General features: G+C 42.6%; 1 protein-coding gene across 1 annotated transcript in view; it reads left to right on the forward strand.

Moving 5' to 3' along the window:
• Positions 1–27,178, forward strand: part of LOC141126554 (sterol O-acyltransferase 2-like) — a 90,446-nt gene that overhangs the window by 51,775 nt on the left and 11,493 nt on the right. The window contains exons 7-8 of the mRNA XM_073612480.1: positions 11,380–11,509; positions 11,826–11,923. Coding sequence (XP_073468581.1) covers positions 11,380–11,509; positions 11,826–11,923 — 228 coding nt within the window. The remainder of the gene's footprint in view (positions 1–11,379; positions 11,510–11,825; positions 11,924–27,178) is intronic.

The raw sequence follows: 27,178 nt of genomic DNA on the forward strand, positions 1-27,178 counted from the left end.
ATAGCACCTCTAGTAACAATAGATCCCCAAGCAGCCAGCATCAATAGACACTGTAACACAATCCAGCACCCCTTGCCATTACATACATTCAGTGCTGAAGGTGCCGGAACTGCGTTCCCCCGCGTTCCCGCTGAAAAAAAGCCCTGATCCTTGCTATGCAAAAAGCATTGCAGTTGTGGCATATGTACTTTCCCCACCGCTGCCTTTCTAGCATAAGGGCTCTTTCATACTAAGCAACTCCGCTCAGCAGGGGATAAGTGAGCATTTCCCCTGCTGAATTGGAGCTAAACAAGACAGATGTCAGTGCTTTAACATCTGTGATCACTCAGTTTGTGTCCACATACACCACACAGCGGACAGGGGTGGACTTGTGATGGCTCTATGGGTGACCAGATGTAAATGGACTTGTGTCCACTTACATCAGACTACCTCTGATCTGTCATGTTTAGGTCTGAAAAAATTGGAAAGAACACAGTTCTTTTCCATTTTTTGGGGGGGCCTGAACCGAACAGACCCAGAGGTAGGCAGGTGTAAACAGACACAAGTCCATTTACATGCGGACTCCTGTAGACCTACATGGAGCTTTCAATCCGTCCAGAATACAAAAAAACTGACAGACGAACCTAATTGGAAAGCTTGGGTGAAATGTTATTTACTGCCCTCCTTCCGTCCAAACACAAGTGTAAAGTAGCATCTCATGCTTATGATCATCATCATTATGATGATCACAGCACAGCAGGTTCTCTATGGCTCTTTCCCTGTGTCACATGGCTGTTGGGTGCTGACTTTACTATAGTTGTAACACAGTACAGCGATAAATTAACAAAGTCAGCACCCAACAGCCATGTGACACAGGGAAAGAGCCATAGAGAACCTGCTGTGCTGTGATCATCATAATGATGATGATCATAAACACACAATGGGGAGTCTGGGGACTGTACCTTCCTTCCACAGTAGTCATTACCACTGTGTGCAATGTGTGCTGCTGCTTGCCTGAAGCTGTGCACCACCACCTGCTGCCGGTTTAGGTCAGCTGCGCCCCCTTGGCCACCTGCCCGCCTCACATAAGTCTCTCCTTCAGATTGCAACACTTTTGGGGTGGTGTACAAATGAATCACTCCACCAGGGATGGTACAAGCAGTGGGCAGCCACGGCCTGAACTATAATATGGCAGCGCATTATGCGGTGTGGGCTTATCTGCCTGCGCCCTGAAAATGGAAAGAAAGTCCCTCCTTTGCACTCATTTTCTGGGCCCCTCTGTTGACTTGATGGGGCCCAGGATAATTTATCTACACCATGGAAAGCAAGTAGGAGCGTAGGTGTGGTTTAGTAAAACCTTTTCATTTTTTTAGCCAGAAATTAACTATAAGGCTTCCCCCCCGTTGAACTGATGGGGCCAATTTGTATGAACATGTAGTGCAACAACTGGAGCATACTGCATGAGCCAGGCCCGAACCAATCTCTGACTGTGTATGGATGTGTGAGAGACGTGTATGGGAACGTCCGAAACTTGACGACGTTGTCATAGATGTTTTTATCCAAAAAGGAAAGGTGATGGTTCATTTTTTATTTCGTATCATTTTCATAATTTTTCTAATTTTCAATATTTTTGTATAAAGTATTGATTTATTTCAAAGCTCTGTAAAACTTTTCAGGGACTGTCTTTTTGTGGTCTCTTCTGCAAGTGTTAACTAATGGCCACTGCTCCATACTCTTACTACTAGTCCTCCCTGCAGCCTTTGATACTGTTGACCGCCCTCTCCTTCCCAATAAACTCCAGTCCCTTGGCTTCAAAGATTCTGCTCTTTCCTGGTTCTCCTCCTATCTATCACAGTGCTCCTTCAGTGTTACCTACATTTCTGTCTCCTCTTCTCCACTTACTCTTTCTGTATACCCCCCTCCCAAGGCTCTGTTCTTGGACCAGTGGCGGCTGGTGAAATTTTAGGATGGGGGGTGCCAGACCCCGCCCTTACTTTTGACCACTCCCACTTCTCATAAGCCACACCCCTTATAGAATTCACCCTTTCCGTCCCCTGTATTCCACTTGCTTCCACCCATAGTGTCAGGAGTATACAGCTCAGCATCACAGGACAGAGGATAAAGCTCAGCCTCACAGGTCAGGGTATATAGCTCAGCATTACAGATCAGGGTATATAGCTCAGCATTACAGATCAGAGTATATAGCTCAGCATTACATATCAGGATATATAGCTCAGCATTACAGATCAGGATATATAGCTCAACATTACAGATCAGGCTATATAGCTCAACATTACAGATCAGGGTATACAATCCCTGGAGTCTTTATGATTGTTCGGAGGCCAGGCGTGATGTTATGATGTCATGCCCGGCCTCTGCATTTGAAAAAATGCCACCGCCTCATCTGGGAAGCCGAAATCATTTTTTTCCTTTGTTTTTGTTTTTTTATTTCAGGCTTCCCAGCCTAGAGATGAGATGTGGGGACTTATTGACCCCAGATCTCTCTGTAAAGGAATGTTTACATTCCTTGTAATAGGAATAAAAGTGATAATAAAATTTTAAAATAAACATGTAAAAAGAAAGCATCAAACTAGAAAAATTTAAGCAAAATTAACAATAAAAAAAAAAAAAAAATTTAAAGCGCTCCTGTCCCCGTGTTCTCACTCGCAGAAGCGAGCGCATGCATAAGTCTCTCCCACATATGTAAACGGTGTTAAAACCACATGTGAGGTATCACCGCAAATGTTAGAGCGAGAGCAATAATTCTAGCGCTAGACCTCCTCTGTAACTCTAAAAATGTAACCTGTAAAAAAATTTAAGGCGTTGTCTATGGAGATTTTCAAGTACCGAAGTTTGGCGCCATTCCACAAGTGTGCACAATTTTGAAGCGTGACATGTTAGGTATCTATTTACTCGGCGTAACATCATTTTTCACATTATACAAAAAAATTGGGCTTACTTTACTGTTTAGGTTTTTTTTTAAATGCAAAAAAAAGTGTTTGAAAAATTGCTACGCAAATACTGTGCGAGATAAAGAGTTGCAACGACCGCCATTTTATTCTCTAGGGTCTCTGCTAAAAAAAAAAAAAACAAAAAAAAAACACATATATAATGTTTGGGAGTTCTGAGTATTTTTCTAGGAAAAAAAATGATTATTTTTACATGTAGGAGAGAAGTGTCAGAATTGGCCTAGGTAGCAAGTGGTTAACATAGTGAATATGTGCCAGCTTGAGAGATGTGTATCAGCTATGGAGAAACTGCAGACTTAGTAACCTGCTCTCAACCCTTCCCCCCACCCCACACACACCCCCCTGCACTTCTGACCCTTCTTGTCACTTGTCAGTATCACATGTCCCCTGCAAACAAATCAGTATTGTATCCTGACATGAAAGGCTATCTGCTTATCTGCACAATCTTTCTGCAGACACAGCTCAGCTCAGTGCTCACCTCTCTCTCTGTGGTGTCAGCATAGGCTGTGCTCCAGCTTCTCTCAGCAGGCCACTGTAAATCGAGGTTGGGGGTTAGATCGGAGGGCTGAAGGGTACAGAGCGAATGTGCAAGAGATCACTGGGGGAGATTTACTCAGAAGCAGCGGCAGCTGGTGGGTCAGCTGGTCAGCGGGGACACAGTGCGGGCCGGGACACCTCCTCTCCGGAAGTGACGTCATAACTAGGAGAACCAAGCACCCGACCATAGTGATACTACGGTCAGAAGTTGTCCAGCACAATGGACTGTGCTACAAAGCAGGTCAAAAGCCTGCAAATGAAGCGCCTCGTCTGTAATCTCGTGATTGCATAGACGTGGTGCTTCCCATAGTGCACTGTGTCTGGCACCCGAACACAGCGCACTTAAAAAGGACATTTTTTTCTATTTTTTTTTTAAAGGGTCTTTTTTAAAATCAAAATTTTAATTATTATTTTTTTTTACTGCCTGGGGGGCGGCGCCAGTGCGCCCCCTATGGACGGGCCGCCACTGTCTTGGACCCCTTTTCTTCTTTCTCTTCTCTATCTACACTTCCTCTCTTGGTCACTTGATAACCTCCCACGGCTTCCAATACCAATTCTATGCTAATGACACCCAAATCTATCTCTCATTTCCTCACCTCACTCCTTCAGTCTCCTCTTGCATTACTAACTTACTAACTGACATATCAACATGACTGCCACAACACTTCCGTAAACAAAAGCTTTCTAAAACCAAGCTTGTAATATTCCCCCCTGCTCGTGCTCTCTCCCCTGACTTTTCCATCAAGATCAATAATAAAACTTTCGGTTTCTCCTCTCAGGCCAGGGTACTAGGTGTAATCCTAGACTCTGACCTGTCCTTCAACCCCAAATCCAATCACTGTCAAAAGCTTGTAGACTTCACCTCTCTAAAATTCTCCCCTTTTTAACTAGTGACAGCACCAAGCTACTCATTCACTCTCTTGTATCTCTCACCTAAACTATAGACCCTTGAAAAAGTATTCACACCCCTTGAAATTTTCCACATTTTGTCATATTACAACCAAAAATTTAAATGTATTTTATTGGTATTTTATGTGATAGACCAACACAAAGTGGCACATAATTGTGAAGTGGAAGGAAAATGAGGAATGGCTTTCAACATTTTTCACAAATTAATATCTGTAAAGTGTGGCATGCATTTTTATTCAGCCCCCTTTACTCTGATACCCCTAACTAAAATCTAGTGGAACCAATTGCCTTCAGAAGTCACCTAATTAGTAAATAGAGTCCGTGTGTAAATTTATTCTCAGAATAAATACAGCTGTTCTGTGAAGCCCTCGTAGGTTTGTTAGATAACCTTAGTGAACAAACCACATCATGAAGGCCAATGAACACACCAGACAGGTCAGGGATAAAGTTGTGGAGAAGTTTAAAGCAGGATTAGGTTATAAAAAATATATCCCAAACATCTCACGGAGCACTGTTCAATCCATCATCCGAAAATGGAAAGAGTATGGCACAACTGCAAACCTACCAAGACATGTCCCTTCCACCTAAACTGACAGGCCGGACAAGCAGAGCATTAATCAGAGAAGCAGCCAAGAGGCCCATGGTAACTCTTGAGGAGCTGCAGAGATCCACAGCTCAGGTGGGAGAATCTGTCCACAGGACAACTATTAGTCATGCACTCCACAAATCTGGTCTTCATGGAAGAGTGGCAAGAAGAAAGTCATTATTGAAAAAAAGGCAAAAGAAGTCCCATTTGCAGTTTGCGAGAAGCCATGTGGGGGACACAGCAAACATGTGGAAGAAAGTGCTTTTGTCAGATGAGACCAAAATGGAACTTTTTGGCCTAAAAGCAAAATGCTATGTGTGGCATAAAACTAACACTACACATCACCCTGAACACACCATCCCCACTGTGGTGGAGGCAGCATTATGTTGTGGGGATGCTTTTCTTCAGCAGGGACAGGGAAGCTGGTCAGAGTTGATGGGAGTATGGATGTTGCCAAATCCAAGGCAATGTTAGAAGAAAACCTGTTAGTCTGCAAAAGACTTGAGACTGGGGCGGAGGTTCACCTTCCAGCAGGACAATGTCCCTAAACATACAGCCAGAGCTACCATGAAATGGTTTATATCAAAGCATATTCATGCAGTGGTGGAATTATCATGCTCTTCCGGGGGGGGGGGGGGGGGGGGCTTCATGATTTCTTGTACCGGGGCCCTGAAGTTTCTAGTTACGCCTCTGTATTGATGTGTTAGACTTTGACTGGCCCAGTCAAAGTCCAGACCTAAATCCAATTGAGAATCTGTGACAAGACTTAAAAATTGCTGTTCACAGATGCTCTCCATCCATTCTGACAGAGCTTGAGCTATTTTGCAAAAAAGAATGGGCAAAAATTTCACTCTCTAGTGCAAAGCTGGTAGAGACATCCCCAAAAAGACTTGCAGCTGTAATTGCAGCGAAAGGTGGTTTTACAAAGTATTGACAATTATGTGCTACTTTGTGTTGGTCTATCACATAAAATCCAAATAAAATACATTTACGTTTTTGGTTGTAACATGACAAAATGTGGAAAATGTATGGGGATATGAATACTTTTTCAAGGCACTGTAAGAATTAATTCTCTCAGTTCTGGATGGTCATTATCATGCCAAATTAACCCCTGTGTGTGTGTGTAATAAAACAGCGGAAGTATCTTTAATATAACCAGGAAGCCTTGTGACCAAAGGCTGCAAATACTGGTCGATCCACTGGCCCAACTTTTCAAACAAAGATCCAATGCCCACCACTATGGGGCGGCCCTGTACTGGCAAAACATTTTTGTGTAGCTTAGGTAAATGGTGAAACACTGGTATTGTAGGAATATCTACCAAAAGATATTCCGCTTTTTTAGGGGATAAGACTCATCTCCAATCCCTTGTCTAGCAATTCCGACAAATGTTTTTTAAAAACAAGAGTTGGATCGCTTTTTAAAGATCGGTAGGTGGTAACATCATTCAATTGATGCAAATCCTCCACTCTATAATCCTCTGTGAAGAGAATCACAACTGCACCCCCTTTATCAGCTTCTTTAATTACAATATCTCTGCAAGATTTAAGATTAGTCAAGGCTGATTGTTATTCATTCTAAATGCAGGGGCAGTTGTGACTTTCTCTTGGAGTTGGACAAGGTCCCTTTATACAAATGAGAGACCTTTAGAAAGGAGAGATATTTCAGCATCAGAGAGAACAATATGTGAAAGATTAACAACATTCCTAGTACTGTCCAAATTAGTGGAATTATAGATTACCTGTGTTACTATTTCTTGTTCCTCACTTGTCTGAAACGGGTTTTATCTTCTTGGGGTGTTATCCGCCTCTTCTAGTCTTTTATGTTTTTTTCTTCTTGGTTTTGCTGTCCCAAGTTCAAGGCTGTTTTTTTGAAATGTCCTGGTCAGGGTTGTCGTTCATGAAGACAGAGGAGGCTGAGCCCCTAGAAGAATGTGACGATCTAACATTGTTAGTATCCAAATGTTCAGATTGAGAATTTAATATATCTGGTGAACTGAAATCGATGTGTCTATGGGTCCTCTGTCTTGATCTTCTTGTTTTGAGAATTGATTGTGGCCGATCTGACCTACTGTGAAAATAGACTATGTTTTGTTGGCAGATCCTCATTGTTAGGTCGCTTCCTTTCCTGATAACTCGGGTTGGACTTATGGGTGTATGGATAGAACTCTCTGATCGATCGGGTAATCAAGACTCCATACACACAGAGATGGTGAATCAAGATTACTACGCTTTATTGGGTTTGCATATATCTTATACACTTATAGAGAGAGAGAAACCTCCCTCTTATTATCAGCCAATGGGATTGAAGCATAAACTTTATAAAAAAATAAGCATAAATGTCACAAACAAACTGCATATTCTGCCTGGAGACATCTCTCAGGCTATGTTTAAATATAAATATATATGAAGCTATGTATATTAGGCAATTTTCCAATGTTCCAGACACCGAACTTCTAACTTGTTATAACTTCGTTATTCATTGTCTAATATTAAGTGTCAGACTGACCACATGTACATCCTGTATCAGCACATAGCATCCTTGCATCTAACTTTTGCAGCCTACATTTCTAACTTTCTATATATCAAAGCAAAATACATTTCTTTATATATATATATATATATATATACATATATATAACATTACAATGTCTTAAAGCAGTACTCTAACTCCTTACGCTCATTAAGGGTGGTGTAGCCATCCAGAGATTGAAAAGGGGTAAGTGAATCCTTCAGGGTTTTGATTTCCTCATTGAGCGTATTTAAAAGTTCTTCTTCATGGGTAATAATGAGACTCATTAATTCCAAAGAACACCTCGAGAGGATTGTGAGAGTTTGGACTCTCGATCCATGTTATTGTGAAACTATTTTGCCAGTGCTAAAAGTCCTGAAAAGCTCTTCTCATGTGTATAAAGTAAAATAAATTTATATGGTCGGTAGGTGGTTTCCAAAGAAAAACTGTCCAGTATGCCTTGGGTACACAGAGCCGCTGCCAGAGGGATAATCCAACAGGAAAAACAGATGGTGCAGAGCTCAAAGCAGTGTAGCCATTTAGCAGGTGTAAGGCAGGAGACCACAAAGGGTGCTCTGGCTCAGATTTTCCCTCTTATATATCGGTAAATGCACAAATGCAGAAGATAGAGCCGGCAATAATTCTTAATCCATTTTATTGACACATGAAAAAAATTTAAAAGATACAAAAACGGGCTCACGCGTACAGTATCAGCTGATAAGCCTTGTTCACAGCACAAATTGCAAGTAAAAAGGCAGGACATATATAGGGCAGATCAAGCACCACCCTCCAATTGATACCTCAGGTGTAGCAAGAAACATAGTACAACAATAAACAGTGTTTGGTACAATAAATATATGTATATATAGCATGAACATCTATACAACTGTTGTAATATATGGGAAAATAGCAAAAAAGTAGCACAGACACCACGGAAAGCAGTTATTTTAAAAATAAATAAACAAAACCGAAAATCCACCAAACTTCTCTTTCTAGAAGTTTGCAATGGAGATCCCCTCCTCTTAGCAATTTCTTTGACTCTCTCCAGACCCCAAAAGACAAAAGATCTCAGGTCTCCAGAATATTTAGGATGTCTAGAGACGTGAGATAATTTTCTGTCCTTGGTATAAGACTCTGTTTTGAAGTCTGTACATCTTTTCTTCCGATAAACAAATAAAACATATATTTGACTATAAATGGCTGCAGAGAATGTGCTAAGCTGCTGGACAGTTGGAAGAGATAAAAAGTAAGCTGGGATGGAAAGGGTGTCAAGACAGATGGCTATGTGGACTCCTGTAGCATGTACAATTATGGGAGCTGATCGAATGCCAATCGTCAGACCTTTTCCGGTCATGCCCCTTCAAAAGAAGCCAGATGTTCTGTTTTTGTACACACGGGCCGAATGTTGGCTGGTTTCTATCGAACCTTCACGATACTGCCCGATATTTGGCCCGTGTGTACGGGGCTTAAGTGAAAGTAACATCAGTGATCTGGGAAGGAACGTGAGTTAATGGGAGTGAACGTCTGGAGGAGTTGGGGAATCCGGACATTGTGCAGTGAGAGAGTGACCATCACTCCTGTCAGTTAAGCCTGGTACACACAGGTACACACACCCAGCAGGCTGAACGAAAAAAAATGAGGAGCTCATTGTACTAACTATGCAATGTTAGTACAGCATCTCCCAGCTAAGCTATTGTGTTCTGACATAGGGACTGTATTTAACTAGGATTAGAGGAAAACAGTGTAGACTCTGACTTGGTGGTTGCTAATTGAGGGTGCTATGGGGAGTACCAGCAGAATTTTTGGGGGTGCTTCAGCAGCCCCTGCTCTTAGGCCTACCTCTACAAAGGCTGTCTCCCTTTTAATCTATTATGAATGCTGCTGCCAGACTACTCTACCTTACCAACCGCTGGATGTCTGCCACCCCTCTCTGCCAATCCCTACACTGGCTTCTGATTGCCCAGCAAATTAAATTGAAAATACTAACAGAAACATACAAAGCCATTCACAACTTTGCCCCAAGCTACATCACAGATCTGGTCTCAAAATATCACCCAAACCATCCTCCGTTCCCATCCCAAGACCCCCTGCTCTCTTGTCTCCTCCTCCCATGCTAGTCTCCAGGGCCTCTCCCATCCTCTGGAACTCTCTATCTCAATCTGTTCAGCTATTTTATACTATGGCCACCTTTAGGCGATCCCTGGAAACTCATCACTTCAGAGAAGCCTATCCCACCTCCACCTAACTGAACTTTTAATTCTTCTCTCAGCTCATCCCCCACAGTTATTACCTTTTGTACCACCAGCTCCACCCCATTAGATTGCAAATTCTTATGAGCAGGGCCCTTCTAACCCTTTTGTATTTTATTGTATTGTAAACTGTATTTTCTCCCTTTATATTGTAAAGCACTGTGCAAACTGTTGGCGCTATCTAAATCCTGTAAAATATTATTAATAATCTTTGAGTATAAATTACTTCAGTGTACAAGCAGATAGAGAGGTTAGAGATTTATTTATTTATTTTTTTTTATGTTTGGTAAGAATATGTAAATACTTTACTGCCCTTAGTGTGGACACAGGTGAACTTTAATAGCCAGCATTGATGGACTTTGGGCTACATATGCAACTTGCGTTCAGCATCAGTTGATTCTGAGATAATACAGAATTCATTGCAGTGTACATTTGACCTCCTATTCTGCATTTGACTTGCATAAAGCTACTTTTACATTTGCATTGACTTGTTTGGTAAGAGAAACAGTTCTGGTGCAAACAAAAATAGGTCCTTAAAGCACTGGTTAACTCTTATGCCCTGTACGCACGATCGGACATTGATCGGACATTCCGACGCCAAATCCTGGATTTTTTCCGACGGATGTTGGCTTAAACTTGCCTTGCATACACACGGCCGCACAAAGTTGTCGGAAAAAAACGGTCGTTCTGAACACGGTGACATAAAACACGTACGTCTGGACTATGAACGGGGCAGTTACCAATAGCTTTCGTCTCTTAATTTATTCTGAGCATGCGTGGCACTTTGTGCGTCTGATTTGTGTACACGCGATTGGAATTTAACCGTTCGGATTTTGTTGTCGGAAAATTTTATAGCCTGCTCTCAAACTTTGTGTGTCGGAAATTCCGACTGAAAAAGTCAGATGGAGCCCACACACGATCGGAATTTCTGACTACAAGCTCCGATCGCACATTTTCAGTCGGAAAATCCGACAGTGTGTACAGGGCATTAATATTTATTTGGCGCTGTGAATATCACCCAAACTTGCGTCGTTTAGAAGATCATAAGCAGCCGATGACATCACCGGTGTATGCACAGTACCTCTGCATTCAGGGCACGCTCACTGAATGTTCTGTGAATGCGCAGAGTGTGCCGTGAAGGTGCATACTAGCACATTAGGGCATAGAGCTGCAGGAGCATATTAAAAAAAAAATAGGTAGCGTTTAACATCTTGGGAATCTCAAAGTAAGTACCCCCCCCCCCCCAATACCTGGCTGTGCACCCACCAGGGCTATAAAAGATCTAGCTAGTATTCAAGCTAAAAACTGGCATCTACCACCCCTGCTGGATGTTATTCGTGATTACGTAGAAAATATGGCTGGCCTGGGTAGTGCCAAAAAACTGATAGGTCATACCTCAAAATGTTTGCAAAGCCAGCAGGCTACTGGAACACCATCTACCCAAAAACTGAAATCACATTTATAATTGAAATTGCCAAATAAACCTATCAAAGAAATGCTTATACCAAGCTTCTAGTAACAGCATAGTTTCAGGAAATCCAAAACTGTTACAATTGTATGTTATATTGTTGTTGTTATTATTACCTACAATTATAAAGTTAGGTTTATTTTTATCTAATAATCTTTTTATTATGTTGATAGTTCCTAGGCTGCCTGCTTTTCATCTACTATGTCATGGACACCTTGTGTATTCCATTCTTCACCAACATGAGCAAACAGCCATTCAGTGTAAAGACTTTGGTGTTATCCATCTTCCATGCTACACTACCAGGTGAGAAGGATCTCTGCCTCCTTCCAACTGTTTAGTGCCTTTAATCAGGCGAATAATAGTGGGGGTGGAAACCCTTGTGACAGCCCATATGGCCATGATGAGGCCTATTGGCAAGGAATGAGGATGCTTGCTTTTCTTCTATAACGTACATGTGCCTTCTTTGTGCACTGAATTGGTAATGTCAGACTAGAAAGTGGAGGTTGCCAGAATTTTAACTACCTCATTTCCTTCTGTTCAGGTTTTTTCTTTTTTTCTTCAAAGATTTAAATTCAGATTTTAGATTACTTTCTTATGATTAATTGTTGTGTTTTTAAAGGAACCCTTATGCTGCTGCTGTCATTCTTCGGCCTCTTGCACTGCTGGCACAATGCTTTTGCAGAGATGCTCCGCTTTGCAGATCGAATGTTTTACAAGGTGACATCTCTTCATCATTTACTCTGTAATCAAGTCTAATATGTGTTTTTGCCCAATTAAATCAAGCAGTTTAAGTGTAATGCCCCGTACACACGATCGGACATTGATCGGACATTCCGACAACAAAATCCGTGGATTTTTTCCGACGGATGTTGGCTCAAACTTGTTTTGCATACACACGGTCGCACAAAGTTGTCGGAATTTCCGATCGCCAAGAACGCGGTCACGTACACCACGTACGAGACTATAAAAGGGCAGTTCAGAACCAAGCGCTGCACCCTTTGGGCTCCTTTTGCTAATCTCGTGTTAGTAAAAGTTTGGTGAGAGACGTTCGCGCTTTTTCAGACTCGTGGTTTTCTGCTGTTCAGTTTGTGCTTGTGGGTTTGTATCTGTTCTTCAGTGCATGCAGCGAGTACAATTGACTTGTCATTGTGTTCGTTCGTTACTGATTTTCAGGTCGCTCTTCACAGGCCTTGCTGTTCTTCAGTGCGTTCTGTTACTTCGTTCTGAGCAGCCGACAGTTTTCTAGCCATGTTGCGTATACGTACTCCTCGTAGAGTTCGTGCTGTGTGGGGGCTTGGTGTTGGGGTCCTTACCTTGACAAAAGCCCAGTCCATGAACAGGGTGGGGAGGAGTTCATGGACCAAGAATTGATTGCTCCAGCGTGACCAGTTCTGTCATATGCCTTTGCTCCGTGAGATCCGTGAGAATAATCCTGATGATTTCAGGAACTTTATCCAGGTGACGGACCCCGTATTTCACCGTTTATTGGCTTCGCTGACCCCCTATTTTAGCAGGCAGGATACCTGCATGAGGCCAGCCATCACTCTGGAGCAGAGGCTAGTTGCCACCCTGCGGTACTTGGCGATGGGGATGGGGAGAAGCCTGCAGGACCTCAAGTTCTCGACAGGCATCTTCCCCCAGGCTCTGGGAATCATTATCCCAGAGACCTGTTCTGCTATCATCCAGGTCCTGCAGAAGGAGTAAATTAAGGTAAGATTTTTATCCTTTAACATCACATTTTATTGTATAGAATGTTTGTTAATATATTGTATTTCTTGCCTCAATCCCTAATTACCATGGTTGTAATATGCTGTGAATGTCCCCTTTGTCCTCATGCATGCTGGATTTTTAAGTAATTTTTTTTGTCCTTCATACATATTTGCCTTCACTTACCTCCCCAGCATGCTCTCCTGGGCCTATATTCACCTTGTGTAGTCACTTAACAATGTATTTGGTCAGATCCATAGTAGTGCTTTCCCCTAAATACCCCCTAAAATGTGTAAATTTGTAATGTGTGCTTTAAATTCAGGCAGAGTGCCAGAGGCTTTTTTTTTGGTCTCCCAAAATCTTTTTGAACCCTCCCTCCCCCTAACTGCTAACTCAGCTGATACCAATCCTCTATCTGCTGACTTTGCCAAACCCATACACACTATACCCACCTCTTTAGTGGTCAGATTTATGGATGAATTCCCCAAAGCATGTAGTGCAAGGTCCTGCCAGAATACTTTCAAATGGTACTGTTTCAAGTTTTTGAATCCTATTATTATCTTGATAGGCAATAGCAGAATGTAAACATGTGCTCAAATGTGTACAGTGTGTATTAACATCTTTGTATTATGACACTTCTTACCTGTCCAGTGGGCTGCCAATAGTGTAAAGTAAGGAGGGGCTGGCCAAAGTAATACACATTATTTAGGTATTCATCTCTCAATGAAGTGGAGAGGGTTACCTGTCCAAAACATCTCCCTCCCCCCCCATAAAATTTATAAAATGGCCCATGAGGGGGGGGGGGGGGGAATCTGATAGGTGGACCTTATACCTTTGTCTTTAAATACTCCCTAAAATAAATGTTATACTGATGTTGGCCAAGAATGTTTGTGTCTAATCTGCTTTCCATGTTTATGTGCAAAATGATTAATTAAATTTTCTGGTTTTACTCCACAGTTTCCTTCCAACCCACAGGAATGGCAGACTGTGGCCTCCAACTTTGCCCAGCGGACTTTCCTAACTGCGGAGGGGCAATTGATGGGAAACACGTCCACATTGTCCCACCACCCAACTTGGGGTCATACTATTATAATTATAAGGGTTTCAATAATATTGTGATGTTGGCGATGGTGTCGGCTACTTATGAGTTCCTGTATGTGGATGTTGGGAAGAATGGCCGGCGGATGTCAGATGGTGGAGTCATTGCGCAGACGGAGATCTACAGGCGTCACCAGAATGGCAGCTTGGACTTGCCACCTCCAGAAGACAATGTGGAAGGACTCCCATTCGCCTTCATTGTAGATGAAGCATTTGGGCTGGGGGACCATCTTATGCGGCCATTCCCGATGAGGACCCTCACCCCGGACCAGAGGGTTGTTAATTACCGGCTGGCCAGAGCCAGAAGAGTGGTGGAGAACACATTTGGAATCATGGCCAGCCGGTTCCGCCTATTTCTTACACCCATACACATGGCGGAGTATAAACTGAATCATATCATTCTGGCATGCTGTGTTCTACACAACTTTTTAAGGTGAAATTTTGCCAACTATGCTGCCTCAGTGGGGCCTGAGGCCGGAATTCATGGAAATGAACCAAACCTGACGGCGCTTGAGGCTGGCCGTCCTGGCTTGCCCCCCCTGAGTGCCCGCGAGATCCGTCTAAGATACCTTGAATAATTTGCGGGTAGGGGGGCCATCAATATGCCAGACAATGTCTGAGCCTTTTTTTAAATAAAAAAATTAGTTTACCTACTAAAATATTTGCTGACATTTACTGCTTGTGTTTCTTTTAGCTGACCCTGACTGAAATGTGTGTAGTCCTGAAAATAGCCTGATTGTGTAACATTAGAAAGCACTGTTGTGTGTTATTTACTAAAGGAAAATACACTTTGCACTACAAGTGCACTTGAGACTGCACTGAAACTGCACTTGTAGTGCAAAGTGGATTTGCCCTTAGGAAATAACCCCCATTGTCACAGAAACCACCAATTTTACCCCCAAAAAAGTTGTGGAGCATTGAAAGAAGAATCCACACATTGTTGATTATCAATATTTTAATACAAGCACAATCACATGTGCATTTATAAAAGGTTTTTAAAACAAACCAACATGTTTGTTGTATAACAATTTTTTTGGTCACATTACTAAAAGTAAAAATGTCCATCTAAGGTAAAACAGGCATGTTTAAAACCAACAAGAAATACACAAATCTGGAACTTATAAAGTTCAACTTTGTTAGAAATTGAAGGCAATATCAGACATGAGTATTTATAAACTGTGTTTGATATTGCGTTCAGATGGGGTGAAGTCACCCCTCGAAAAGCCAAATTTTGAAGATGCACACAAATTGCAGAATGTCAACATGTGCTAGCTGCCATCATGGGGGATCAAGGTATGTGTTTTGGGGGTGAAACCCCTTCCCATCAGCTACTTTATTATTTAGGAAGGGGTTGCACCCCCATAACGCATACATTGATCTCCCGTGATGGCTGATAGCACATGTTGACACACTGTGTGCATCTTCAAAATTTGGCTTTTCGTGAATATGTCAAAAAAGGCACGAAAAATTTTTATATTCAAAAAACAAAAAAAAAGTCAGGGATTTGGAGGTGTTTTAAACTCTCCCTAAAACATCAATGATGTTCTTCATTTTGTTTTGAACATCATTGATGTTTTTATGGATGTTTTCCGTGTCCCTATTGCACCCCATGATCTCCCCGATCAGGATCTGTGCACTTTCACTGGTGAAATGTCCTTCATCCACAACATCACGATCACCTAAAAATATAGAAACAAAAACACACCATGTATTATAAATATTCCGGCATCCATCTCTTACCTGAGCCTGTCCTTGCAGACACTCACCTGTTGTGGTGACAATTTCCACCACGTCTCCCTCCTCCTCCTCCTGTTGGCTTTGGGGGATTTCTCCTTCTTCCTGAGGTGGGGGGTCTGTTGTCTCTTCTGATGAGTGGTATCCTCCGAGTCTTTTCTCCCCTATGTAAAAAAAAATAGGTATACTTTGCACAAATAGGAATATGAAACATTGCTTGGAAGTGGGGTACAATTGTCTGTTTTGGCAGAGTTCCAAGATGAAAAATTATTTTTTTCCTTTGTCAAGCTTGAATACTTACCTGTTTTGTACAAGCTTCACAGATGGAGACACCCCTATAGTATACACTGGAGCACCTGTGTAGAACCCCCAATAAAAAGGGTGTTCTGGTGTCCCACACTAGTGCTCCTGAGTCCAGATGTGTAAACAGCTGCTGAGTGTCCTCTCCTTACACAGAATCTAGTTTGCAGTTCATTCTAGTTACAAACACATCTAGGCAACAAAATTATTTGTAGAGAACTAGGCTAGCAAAAATGTATTCAAAATGCATATGTCCAAAACATGGTGTTTTCTATGCCAAACAAACAATGTTTCATACGAATGAATAATATGCCCATGAACATGAAAGTTGCCATTTTAAACTGTACAACAGTAAAGAAAAGCACATGGAGCAGCACGAACGTTAGAAAAATAAAGAATAGGAACACAGGACAACTACTTACTTTTTTGCAGCACTCTCCTGATCCTTCGGTACTGATCGTGCTCCCTTAATTTGAGGTCCGACCAGCGCTTCCTGAGTTGATCCTTGGATCGTCGTACTCCAAAATTCTTCTGAAGACTCTTGACAACTTTCGCCATGATCTTGGCCTTTCTGACATTAGGGTTGGGGTAAGGTCCATACTTCCCGTCATAATCGTCCCTCTTCAGTATATCGGCCATATCCAACATCTCCCCAAAGGACATATTTGAGGCCTTAAATCGTCTCCTCCGGGATCGGGACGTTTCTGGCTCCGGGCTTTCCTCCTCCTCGTTGCTGTAATTAGCACGCACCTGCTGTGTCTCTGCCATGTGCTCTTCCCACACTGCGCCGAACGAGAAGGGGCGGGGAATAGACTAGAAAGAACGTCAGGGGTGGGAGGAGTTTCACGCATGTGCAGTGTATATAAAGCGTAACACGCGTGCATCGTACATACGATCTGTGAGTGGAGGAAGGAGTATTGGAAGCGCCGATCGTGATAACGAAGGTACAATTTTAAGTTGGGCCTATACTGCTTATAGATTGAGGCCTATATTGGGACAAGATTAGGAGATTTTAGCCTGACAATAGGGTTTGTCTTGTGTATTGCAGATAAAATGGATGGCTTCAATGACCACAACTTCCTCCCCCTGTTCATAGATAAATACAGGGAGCTGCCCTGTCTGTGGCAGGTGAAACACCCGCATTATAATCATAAATAATAATAATAAAAGAGGCAGGCAGCGCTGGAGAAACTGCTGGAGTTGGTGAAGCCGGTGGTCCCCACGGCAACCATCCCCTATTTAAAAGCTAAAATTGGTGGCCTGAGGAGCACTTATCTTAGGGAGCGCAAGAAGGTCACAGATTCCCAGAGATCCGGAGCTGCAGCAGATGACGTTTATGTCCCCAGGCTGTGGTACTATGAGAGACTTCGATTTCTGTCAGACCAGACTGATGTCAGGGAATCCCTCTCAACCCTACCTTCCACTCTTCCTTCCACCCTATCTTCCACCCCAGCTGAGGCTTCCGATGTCCAGCCTGGGACTTCCAGCCAGGAAGAAGTGGAGGAGCCCAGCTGGAGTCAGGTATAGCATTCTTCTACAGATTTCTGGTCAATAAATAAATGATGTTTACTAGATGTTATTATTGATGACTAATTGCTGATTTAATAAAGTGTTTTACATATCAATAGACAGTAGTGGGCAAAAATAATTGGGACAAGAATGAAAAATGATGGGCTCAGAATGATAGTCTGTTATATTTGTTACCATTCAATTTGCAACAGTCATGAGATGAAAATTGTGTGTGATTGATGAAGAAAAAACTAAAACTATGTCCTTTTTTCATACACAGGAAGACCTCAGCCAGGAGGAGGCTGTGGAATGTGGCAGCCAGGAGGAGGCTGTGGAATGTGGCAGCCAGGAGGAGGCGGGGGTTAGTGACAGCCAGGAGGAAGCGGGGGTTAGTGACAGCCAGGAGGAAGCGGGGCTAAGTGGCAGCCAGGAGAAGGCTGGGCCCAGTAGGAGCCTGACAGAATCCCAGGTCCCTCCCCTCCGCCTTCCAAACAAAAGACCCAGGAAGGGGAGTAACGTGCAGGATTCAGCACTCAGGCTGATTCAGGAGGCTTCTGCGTCCCTCAGAGCCTTCCCTACTCCTAAAGAGGCCTTTGCCTCCATGGCTGCCACAAAACTGCAGGGCATGCAGGAGGGTCAACGCCTCATGTGTGAGGACATTCTTTATAAAGCCTTAACTAAGGGGGTGAGGGGCGAAATCACACCCAATACCCACCTGTGTGAGTTGGACCATCCTCCTCCTCCTGCCACAACTCCACCACCACAGACACAGCGTGGAAGGAAGCGTAGAAGAAAGACCAGAGAGTGATGACCTGGGTTCAGTCTGGTCTGACAAAAGATGCAGCCTCTTGTATGACCACAGCCTGGGGACACAGATGTCATCTGCTGCTGTTCGTGATCTCTTGGACTTCTAGACCAGACTGCACTCTCTTATATATGGACTCCTCAGGCCACCAATTTTGCAGTAAAATAATTATGTGTGCCCTGGGGGCCAAAGGCTTCACCAATTTCGGATGTTTCTCCAGCGTTGCCTCCCTCTTTGTTTGGTTCGGATCCCTTAATAAAGGTTTTTTGGTTTCAATTATACTCGCCTATGTGTGTTTTCCTTCAAAAAGGACAGTTTGTTTGTGAGTAGGCAGGTACATTTCAAAAATACAATGTAAATTGAGTACTGTCCGTGATACTTTTCAGGTCCAAGTACTGCTTGGACCTTGAAGAAGGGGACATACCCCGAAAGCTTGTCCTGAAAAATTGTATGTTAGTGCAAATAAAAAAAGTATCATGGACAGTACTCAATTTTCTCTGTCACAATTGCACTAATACGGCTACAATCAAATCAAGTAAAAATTAACAAGAGACACCAACACCAAGCAACCTCCTTGAGATTAAATAATACAAGATAATAATGGTGCTGGGGTAACTTGACACACAAAACACACCCAAAAATATTCTGGAGTAAAAAAAAAAAAAAATCAGGCTTGAAAAAAATAACCCCAAAAAAAAAAAACATTTTTGAGTCAGATGTGACAAATAAAAATATTATACTGATGAAATCACGAGAAATAATAAAGAAAGAAGTTTGTGAGAAGTCTGTGTGAATATTGAGCAGCAAAACAACTTCATTCCTCTCACATTATAAAGAAGAACAGAGTGCGCTGCATTAAACAATTTAAAACATTGCAGCCTGACGAAAGTGCTATATCCATTCCGAATGCTAATTTTACCAGACCGAGTTGTTCCGTCTCGGAATTTCTTCTGAGCATGCGTGGCACATTGTGCGTCGGAATAGTCCACACACGGTCGGAATTGACGCAATCGGATTTTGTTGTCGGAAAATTTTATAGCCTGCTCTCGAACTTTGTGTGTCAGAAAATCCGATGGAAAAAGTCCGATGGAGCCCACACATGGTCGGAATTTCTGACAACACGCTCCGATCGCACATTTTCCGGCGGAAAATCCGACCGTGTGTACGGGGCATAAGTGCAGTTAAATGCACATCTGAAATCTATACTGTATATGTTATTGCCTGGCCAAAATAAATAAATAAAAACCATGATTATGGTCACTTTAGTGGTTAAAATGCTTCTGCCACACCACATACCTACTGTTGGTGGGCATCATGACCGCATAAAGTGATTACACCAGTTAAATGAAAACAAATTATGGTAATGTTCTTAAACCCCAAATCTCCTAATACAAATTTCTTACAGTTATTATGGTGTCTAGGAGAAATCTAATAGTTCTAATAGAATAATTATTTTATAGTGAATCTTTTCACAATCTGCCAGTTGCTCAGTTCAAAATGAGGACACAATAAATGGTCATATGTAAAAGGAACAACCCATCATTTCTTTTAAAACTCAGACCCATATTGTTACTTATATCTATAATTAAGGTCATACGCAACACTATCTTACACAGGATTTATAGCCCAGTTTAACTTTGTTTAATTGGGCTACAATTTTAAATCCTCAAAATACATTCCATGTGCTTCAATACAAAAAAGCTGCTCAGTGTCTTACTTTTTCTTTAGAAAGCAGCCATAATCTGAGTAGGAAAGCCTGTCACCTGCCAGCATGCTGCAAAGAAGGTCTCTACATGTTCTCTGTTAAATCAGAGCTAGAGGGCTCCAATCTGCAGGGAACACGAGCTTTGCTGAGTGCAAATCTATAGATTTAACACATCAGGGGGCGTCAGACCACTGCTTCTGCATGGGTTCTTCTGTGCAGCATGCATGCAGGGAACAGTCATTTCTACTCCACACACAGAATAACAGCATGTCATTACGTGGTTGCATTTAGGATTCGCCAACAGACAATATTTTCTTGAATACATTTTATAACATTGTTTGTGGAAGATTGCTGTCATATTGTACAGTTATTTATAGTTACAGGGTGTGGCAGTTTTTAGGGGATGTGTGTTTATTTTTTTCCCAAGTTTTAGATATTTTTAGATTATATTCAATATATGTTACAGTTTATTGTGTTCAGGACCAGAATCTGAACCCATAACCTTTGTTGTGTCCAGCAGTAGCTCTTTTTGCTGAACCACCTAAGCAGTTGGACTGCATGCTGTCTGAACCCTTGTATAATGTTGTCTTTTACCATGTTTCTGGTGAACCTTGAACTCCTCCCATGAACTTCCTATTTAAGTCATGCAAGTGCACTTCCTGTTTGCCAGATTATTTTGTTCTTTCCAGCCCAAATCTTGCTTGTTTGTTTACCTGAAGCTGTCCTTATCTCCACTACCACTTGTTACTGACCTTTGGCTTGTTCCTCAGCTATGCACCTGCTTGATCCCAACCTGCACCCACTTGTTACTGGCCTTTGGCTTGTTTACGGACTACACTTTTGCTTGATCCCTGGGTCCTGCTACCAGACCCAGGCTTGCTCATCTCCTGGTGGGGTGATCCTGAGGACTGCCACCTAGTACAAACAGGCAGCAAACCCCATCTCCATCATCAGAAGCTCTGGTGAATACCGGTAAGTGCTTGGACTCTACACCTCAGGCCTGTGTCATCTGCCAGGAAGACCTGCTTGTATATTTATCCTGCTGGTTAGTGGGAGCCTTTCTACTGCTATTGCTACTGGTCTCCAAACCTTACCCCTGAACATGACATATTGAATAGTAGTATATTGCTGCTGTAGACTTTTTCTAGCTGAACTCCAGGTACAAAAAAAATCACTTACATACATTGACCAGCCATAACATTATGACCACCTACCATAACATTATGACCACCTACCATAACATTATGACCACCCACCTAATGTTGAATAGCTTCCTCTTTTGCCGCCAAAACAACCCTGACCTGTCGAGGCATAGAATCCAAAGTAACATCTCCATAAGTGTCATGACCCAAGGTTTCCCAATAGAACATTGCTCAAAGCAAGACACCACCTTGGATGGCTTGCCTTGCTCCCACAGTGCATCCTGGTGCCGTCTCTTCCCCAGGTAAGGGATGGACACTCACCCTGCCATCCACATGATGTGAAAAAAAACAGGATTTATCAGATCAGGTTATCTTTTTTTCATTGCTCTGTACTCCAGTTCTGATGATCACATACCCATTGTACGTGCTTTTGGCTGTGGACACAGGTCAGCATGGGCACCCTGACTGGCCTGCAGCTATGCAGCCCCATACAAAACAAACTGCAATGCACTCTGTGGTCTGGCAACTTTTTAAGTGGTTTGAGCTATAGTAGCTCTTCTATTTGATTGGACTACACTTTTGGTAGGTCTTGATCATTCCACAAGACCTGCAGTTTTGGGTTTGCTCTGACCCAGTCATCTAGCCATACAATTGGGCCCTTATCAAAGTCACACACTTGCACATTTTTCTGCTTTCAAAAAAAAATGAGTGGGGGGGGGGGGGGGGGGGTGCAGGTACCTGCTCCCTTCAAATTACAGAGGCTCCATATAAACGGTTATGTGATCACTTAGCTCCTGCACACACTGCCACATTAACGATCTATACAAGATAATGGTACAACTCATTTCATGGTTGTGTATAAAGGGAGAACAGTACTCACTACAGAGGTGGGTGAGAGCAATCTCTTGGAGGGCGAGGGCAGGTGCAGGGTGTGTTAAGGATGTCACCTGCTGAACTCCATCCTTCTAACAGGTTTTCATTCTCTAAGGGTCAGACAGCAGGAAGTACTGGAGGAGTTTTTAACCACTTCAGCCCCTGACCATTTGGCTGCCTAAAGACCAGAGGACTTTTTACAATTTGGCACTGCGCTTCTTTAACTGGTAATTGCGCGGTCATGCAATGCTGTACCCAAACGAAATTTGTGTCCTTTTTTTCCCACAAATAGAGCTTTCTTTTGATGGTATTTGATTGCCTCTGCTATTTTCATTTTTTGCGATATAAACGGAAAAAGACCGAAATAAAAAAAAAAGATATTTTCTACTTTTTGTTATGAGAAAAATCCAATAAACTCAATTTTAGTAATACATTTAGGCCAAAATGTATTCAGCCACATGTCTTTGGTAAAAAAAAATCTCAGTAAGTATATATTTATTGGTTTGCACAAAAGTGTCAAAATATAAAATATTCCATGGACTCGATATGCCTCTCAGCAAATACCTTGGGGTGTCTACTTTCCAAAATGGGGTCATTTGGGGGGGTTTTGAACTGTCCTGGCATTTTATGCACAACATTTAGAAGCTTATGTCACACATCACCCACTCTTCTAACCACTTGAAGACAAAGCCCTTTCTGACACTTTTTGCTTACATAAAATATTTTTTTTTGCAAGAAAATTACTTTGAACCCCCAAACATTATATATATTTTTTTTATAGCAAAGGCCCTACAGATTAAAATGGTGGGTGTTTCCTCTTTTTTTTTTTTTTTTTTACACAGTATTTTAGCAGCAATTTTTCAAACGCATTTTTTTGGGAAAAAAAAACACACTTTTTTTTAAATTTTAATGCACTAAAACACACTATATTGCCCAAATGTTTAGTGCAATAAAAATGATGATCTTAGACGAAGTACATGGATACCAAACACAACATGCTTTAAAATTGTGCGCTAACGTGGAACGGAGACAAACTACATACATTTTTAAAAGCCTTTACAGGTTACCACTTTAGATTTACAGAGGAGGTCTACTGCTAAAATTACTGCCCTCGATCTGACCTTTGTGGTGATGCCTCACATGCATGGTGCAATTGCTGTTTATATATGATGCCAGACTGGCGCTTGCGTTCGCCTTTGTGCGAGAGCAGGGGGGGACAGGGGTGCTTTTCTTTCTTTTTTTTTTTTTAATTATTTATTTTGCTTTTTTTATTTTATTTTTAAACTGTTCCTTTCATTTTTTTTATCATTTTTATTGTTATCTCAGGGAATGTAAATATCCCCTATGATAGCAATAGGTAGTGACAGGTACTCTTTTGTGAAAAAATTGGGGTCCATTAGACCCTAGATCTCTCCTCTGCCCTCAAAGCATCTGACCACGCCAAGATCAGTGTGATAAAATGCTTTCCCAATTTTCCAATGGCGCTGTTTATATCCGGCGAAATCTAAGTCATGAAATGCTTGTAGCTTATGGTTTCTTAGGCCATAGAAATGATTGGACCATTCTGGTCTCTGATCAGCTCTATGGTCAGCTGGCGGAACCACCAGCTTTATTCTCAGGTTCCCTGTTGAGACAGGAGAGCCAGAGAAAACCATGGAAGACAGTGGGATGGGGGGGGGGGACATTCCCTCCCACTGCTTGTAAAAGCAGTCTAGAGGCTAATTAGCTGCTAGGATGGCTTTTACATGAAAGCTGACCGCTGGCTGAAAAGAATGATACCAAGATGATAAGTAAACCCGCAGGCATCATTTTGGTATAGCCACTTAAAGACCAGCAACATACCAGTAAGTTGCTGGTCCTTGTTGGGCATATATTGTAATCTTTTTAATCTTTTTAATGCAGCCTGTGCGCTGAACGAAAAAAAGAGATTGATCGGTGGGTATGCCCACCATTTGAATACCTCCCTTCATCCACCCACTTCTAATGATGGGTATACATGCACCATTTTGTTTTTAACTGTGCTGGTGAAATCACCACTTACAGCGCTGGAGTCACAGCTTTATGTATCGTGGGAGCAAACGCTATTGCTGTCTAGATAAATAAATCCGCACTGCAGCTGAATGGTATACCTGCTAAGTAAATGATGGTTAACAATAAAACAAAGTAACATTACAGTATAACAGTAAGACATACCATACCTGCAAAGCAAATACAGAAAAAACATAGTAAAAAATAAAACATTTTTTAACGCAACCTGTGCCCAAAATATATATATGCCGAATCATGGGGGCATCCGCCCCAAAAGTTAGGAGCAAATCGCTCCTCCACCCCTGCTGCCCCCATGCTTCGGCATATATGCTCTTTTTTTTTAACTGTGGTGGTGAAATCACTTGCTACAGCGCTGGAGACAAGGGCTTTATGTATTGTAGGAGCAAATGCTGTTGCTGTCAAGATAGATAAATCCGCGCTGCAGCTGAATGGCGTACCTGAAAACAAAAAAATGGTTAACAATAAAACATTGCAGAATAAAATACAGTAAAAACATACATTTAGTTTTTTTTATTTTATATTTTTTGGGTTTTTTTTTTATTTTTTACCTTATTTTTATTTATTTTTTTACACTTTTATTTGTAACTAACGGTTTGGTTCCAGGTTCGGGTCTCTCAAAATGCGATAGCATCTTGGGAGACCCTCTGAAAGTGTGTCCTAGACTGTGCAGTGCCATACCCTACGCTAATACTCCACTAGTGTATGGTAGCGTTCAAAACATTCACCAATGCAAAGACCAGGATTGTCAGGACAGGAGGGACCAAATTAGTGGGTGTCATGCCTATATCCGTGCTTTCTACAGACACAACATTTTCTTTGGGGGGCTCGTTGGGTAGGGGTACTAGGGAGGACATACGGAAAATGCCTCTCATGCAGCCGGCTTACTGCAATTGGATTGGGAAGGTGAGGTAGAGCACCGTCTGGAAACAGAAGGGCTCTGACGATCTCTTACTGGAATTTAAGTCTGTCCTGAAGCTCTGTATAGCACATCAGCGTTCAGCAAAACCAATTGAAATAAGTATACAGACACTTTTTTGTACCAGCGTCTGGCCTTATGGGCAATTAGGTATGGCGCCAACAACTGGTCGTTGAGGTCCACCCCTCCCATATTAAGGTTATATTGGTGGACACAGAGGGGTTTCTCCACAACACCAGTCGCCGTAGGAATTTGGACCGTCGTGTCTGCATGAAGAGAGGAAAGAACGAAAACATTCTTATTATCCCTCCACTTCACAGCGAGCAAATTATTACACTTGAAGCAGGCTCTCTCCCCCAGCCTAAGATGGGAATCTACAAGCCGCTGGGGATAGCCCCGGCAATTAGGTCGCAAGGTGCCACATGCACCAATCTGATGATCAAACAAGTAACTAAAAAGTGGCACGCTCGTGCAATAATTGTCCACATACAAATGGTACCCCTTTCCGAATAAGGATGACACCAAGTCCCACACAATCTTGCCAGCGCTCCCTATGTAATCTGGGCAGTTCCTCGGCTCTACGTGACTATCTCTTCCCTTGTAAACCACGCTTGCTGGGAAGGTACTGTTTGAAAGACAAGCAGCCAGAAAACTTAATCAGGGACTCATCAACGTAGACAACTTGATGGGGAGTAAACAAGGCTGCAAAACATTTGTTGAAGTTGTTTACGAGGGGCCGAATTTTGTAGAGCCGATCGTATCCAGGGTCTCCATGAGGACGACAGAGTTCATTGCTGTTGAAGTGCATGAACCGCAAGATCTGCTTGTATCGTGTCCTGGCCATGGAGGCAGAGAACACGGGCATATGGTGAATTGGGTCAGTGGACCAATATGACTGCAACTCACTCTTTTTAGTTATGCCCATGTCGAGGGCTAGGCCCAGAAAGGTCTTAAATTTGTAAACCGTAATTGGTTTCCAATCTCTGGCAAGGGAGGACTGGGGATTAGTGGCGATGAATTGACCAGCATACAAATTGCTTTGGTCCACAATAGATCTATAGAGCTCTTCCCTGGAAAAACAGCGAATAAAAATCAAGTGACTAAAATCAACTGTTTCCACCTGAATGCCGGGTTGGCCAGTGAATGGGTGAATTACGGGTGCTGCAGAAGTGGTGGGCTCCCAATCAGGATTGGCAAATTCTGCAGGAAGGACACTATGAGCATGGTAGGCCTGTCTTTGTCTTCTTGGTGGCAGCGGGATACTACTTGTGCTTGCCACCTCGCCAGCTTGAACTGCACTTATGGGACTCGCCATGTCACCACGTGATACTACAGTGCTGGATGTACGAGCAGGGTGTACTAGGCCGCTTGCCAGTTCACCAGAAGGATGAGCGGCACAAGTACTTCTCTGCTCCATACGAGAGCCTTGCGGTTCTTGCATCTCAACAACTGATTGGGGTCTGGTACGCCTGACCTTGACTGGGACCACAACTCCGTCGTCAGAGCTATCTGTCATGGAGCCGCTGTCGTCTACAGGATCGTATTCTGAGCCTGAATCTGACAGATGAGTGACTTCCTCTTCACTATCTGTCATGCTCAAAAACGTGTAGGCCTCTTCACTAATGTGCCGTACATTTGCCATTTTGGGCTCTAAATTTACTGGTACACTAGTGAGACTGACAGGAAAAAAGCTCCTAGGCTGTCAGCAACTGTATTAAACGCTACCAAAAAAAACGTAGTGATCGCAGAGATCAAGCCTGACTCTACGAATGCTGCAGTTATGTGTTTAGTGATTGATCGATACTGCACTTGGGTGGGCTGGGCTGGGTGGAGGGGCAAAACACAGGTGCTAGCAGATATCTGGGCTGATCCCGCTAACACTGCATTTTTGGGAACCCTAAAATGCCGGGGACGCTAGTATAGATCTGATCAGATCAAATAGTGATCCGTTCAGATACTATACCACTAAGGGAGGTGTATGCTGCGTGCATGGATGTTCGCACTACTGGCACTAATCTGAAGCTGCCTGGGGCGATGCAGACCCTATCTGATGCTTAAACCTAACTGATATCACCCGCTGGGCGATCAGGTTGTTAAACCTTTATTGGGTAATAAACGGCGGGTATAAAAAACA

This window comes from Aquarana catesbeiana, linkage group LG02 (assembly GCF_042186555.1).
Source record: "Aquarana catesbeiana isolate 2022-GZ linkage group LG02, ASM4218655v1, whole genome shotgun sequence".
Taxonomy (NCBI): Eukaryota; Metazoa; Chordata; class Amphibia; order Anura; family Ranidae; genus Aquarana; species Aquarana catesbeiana.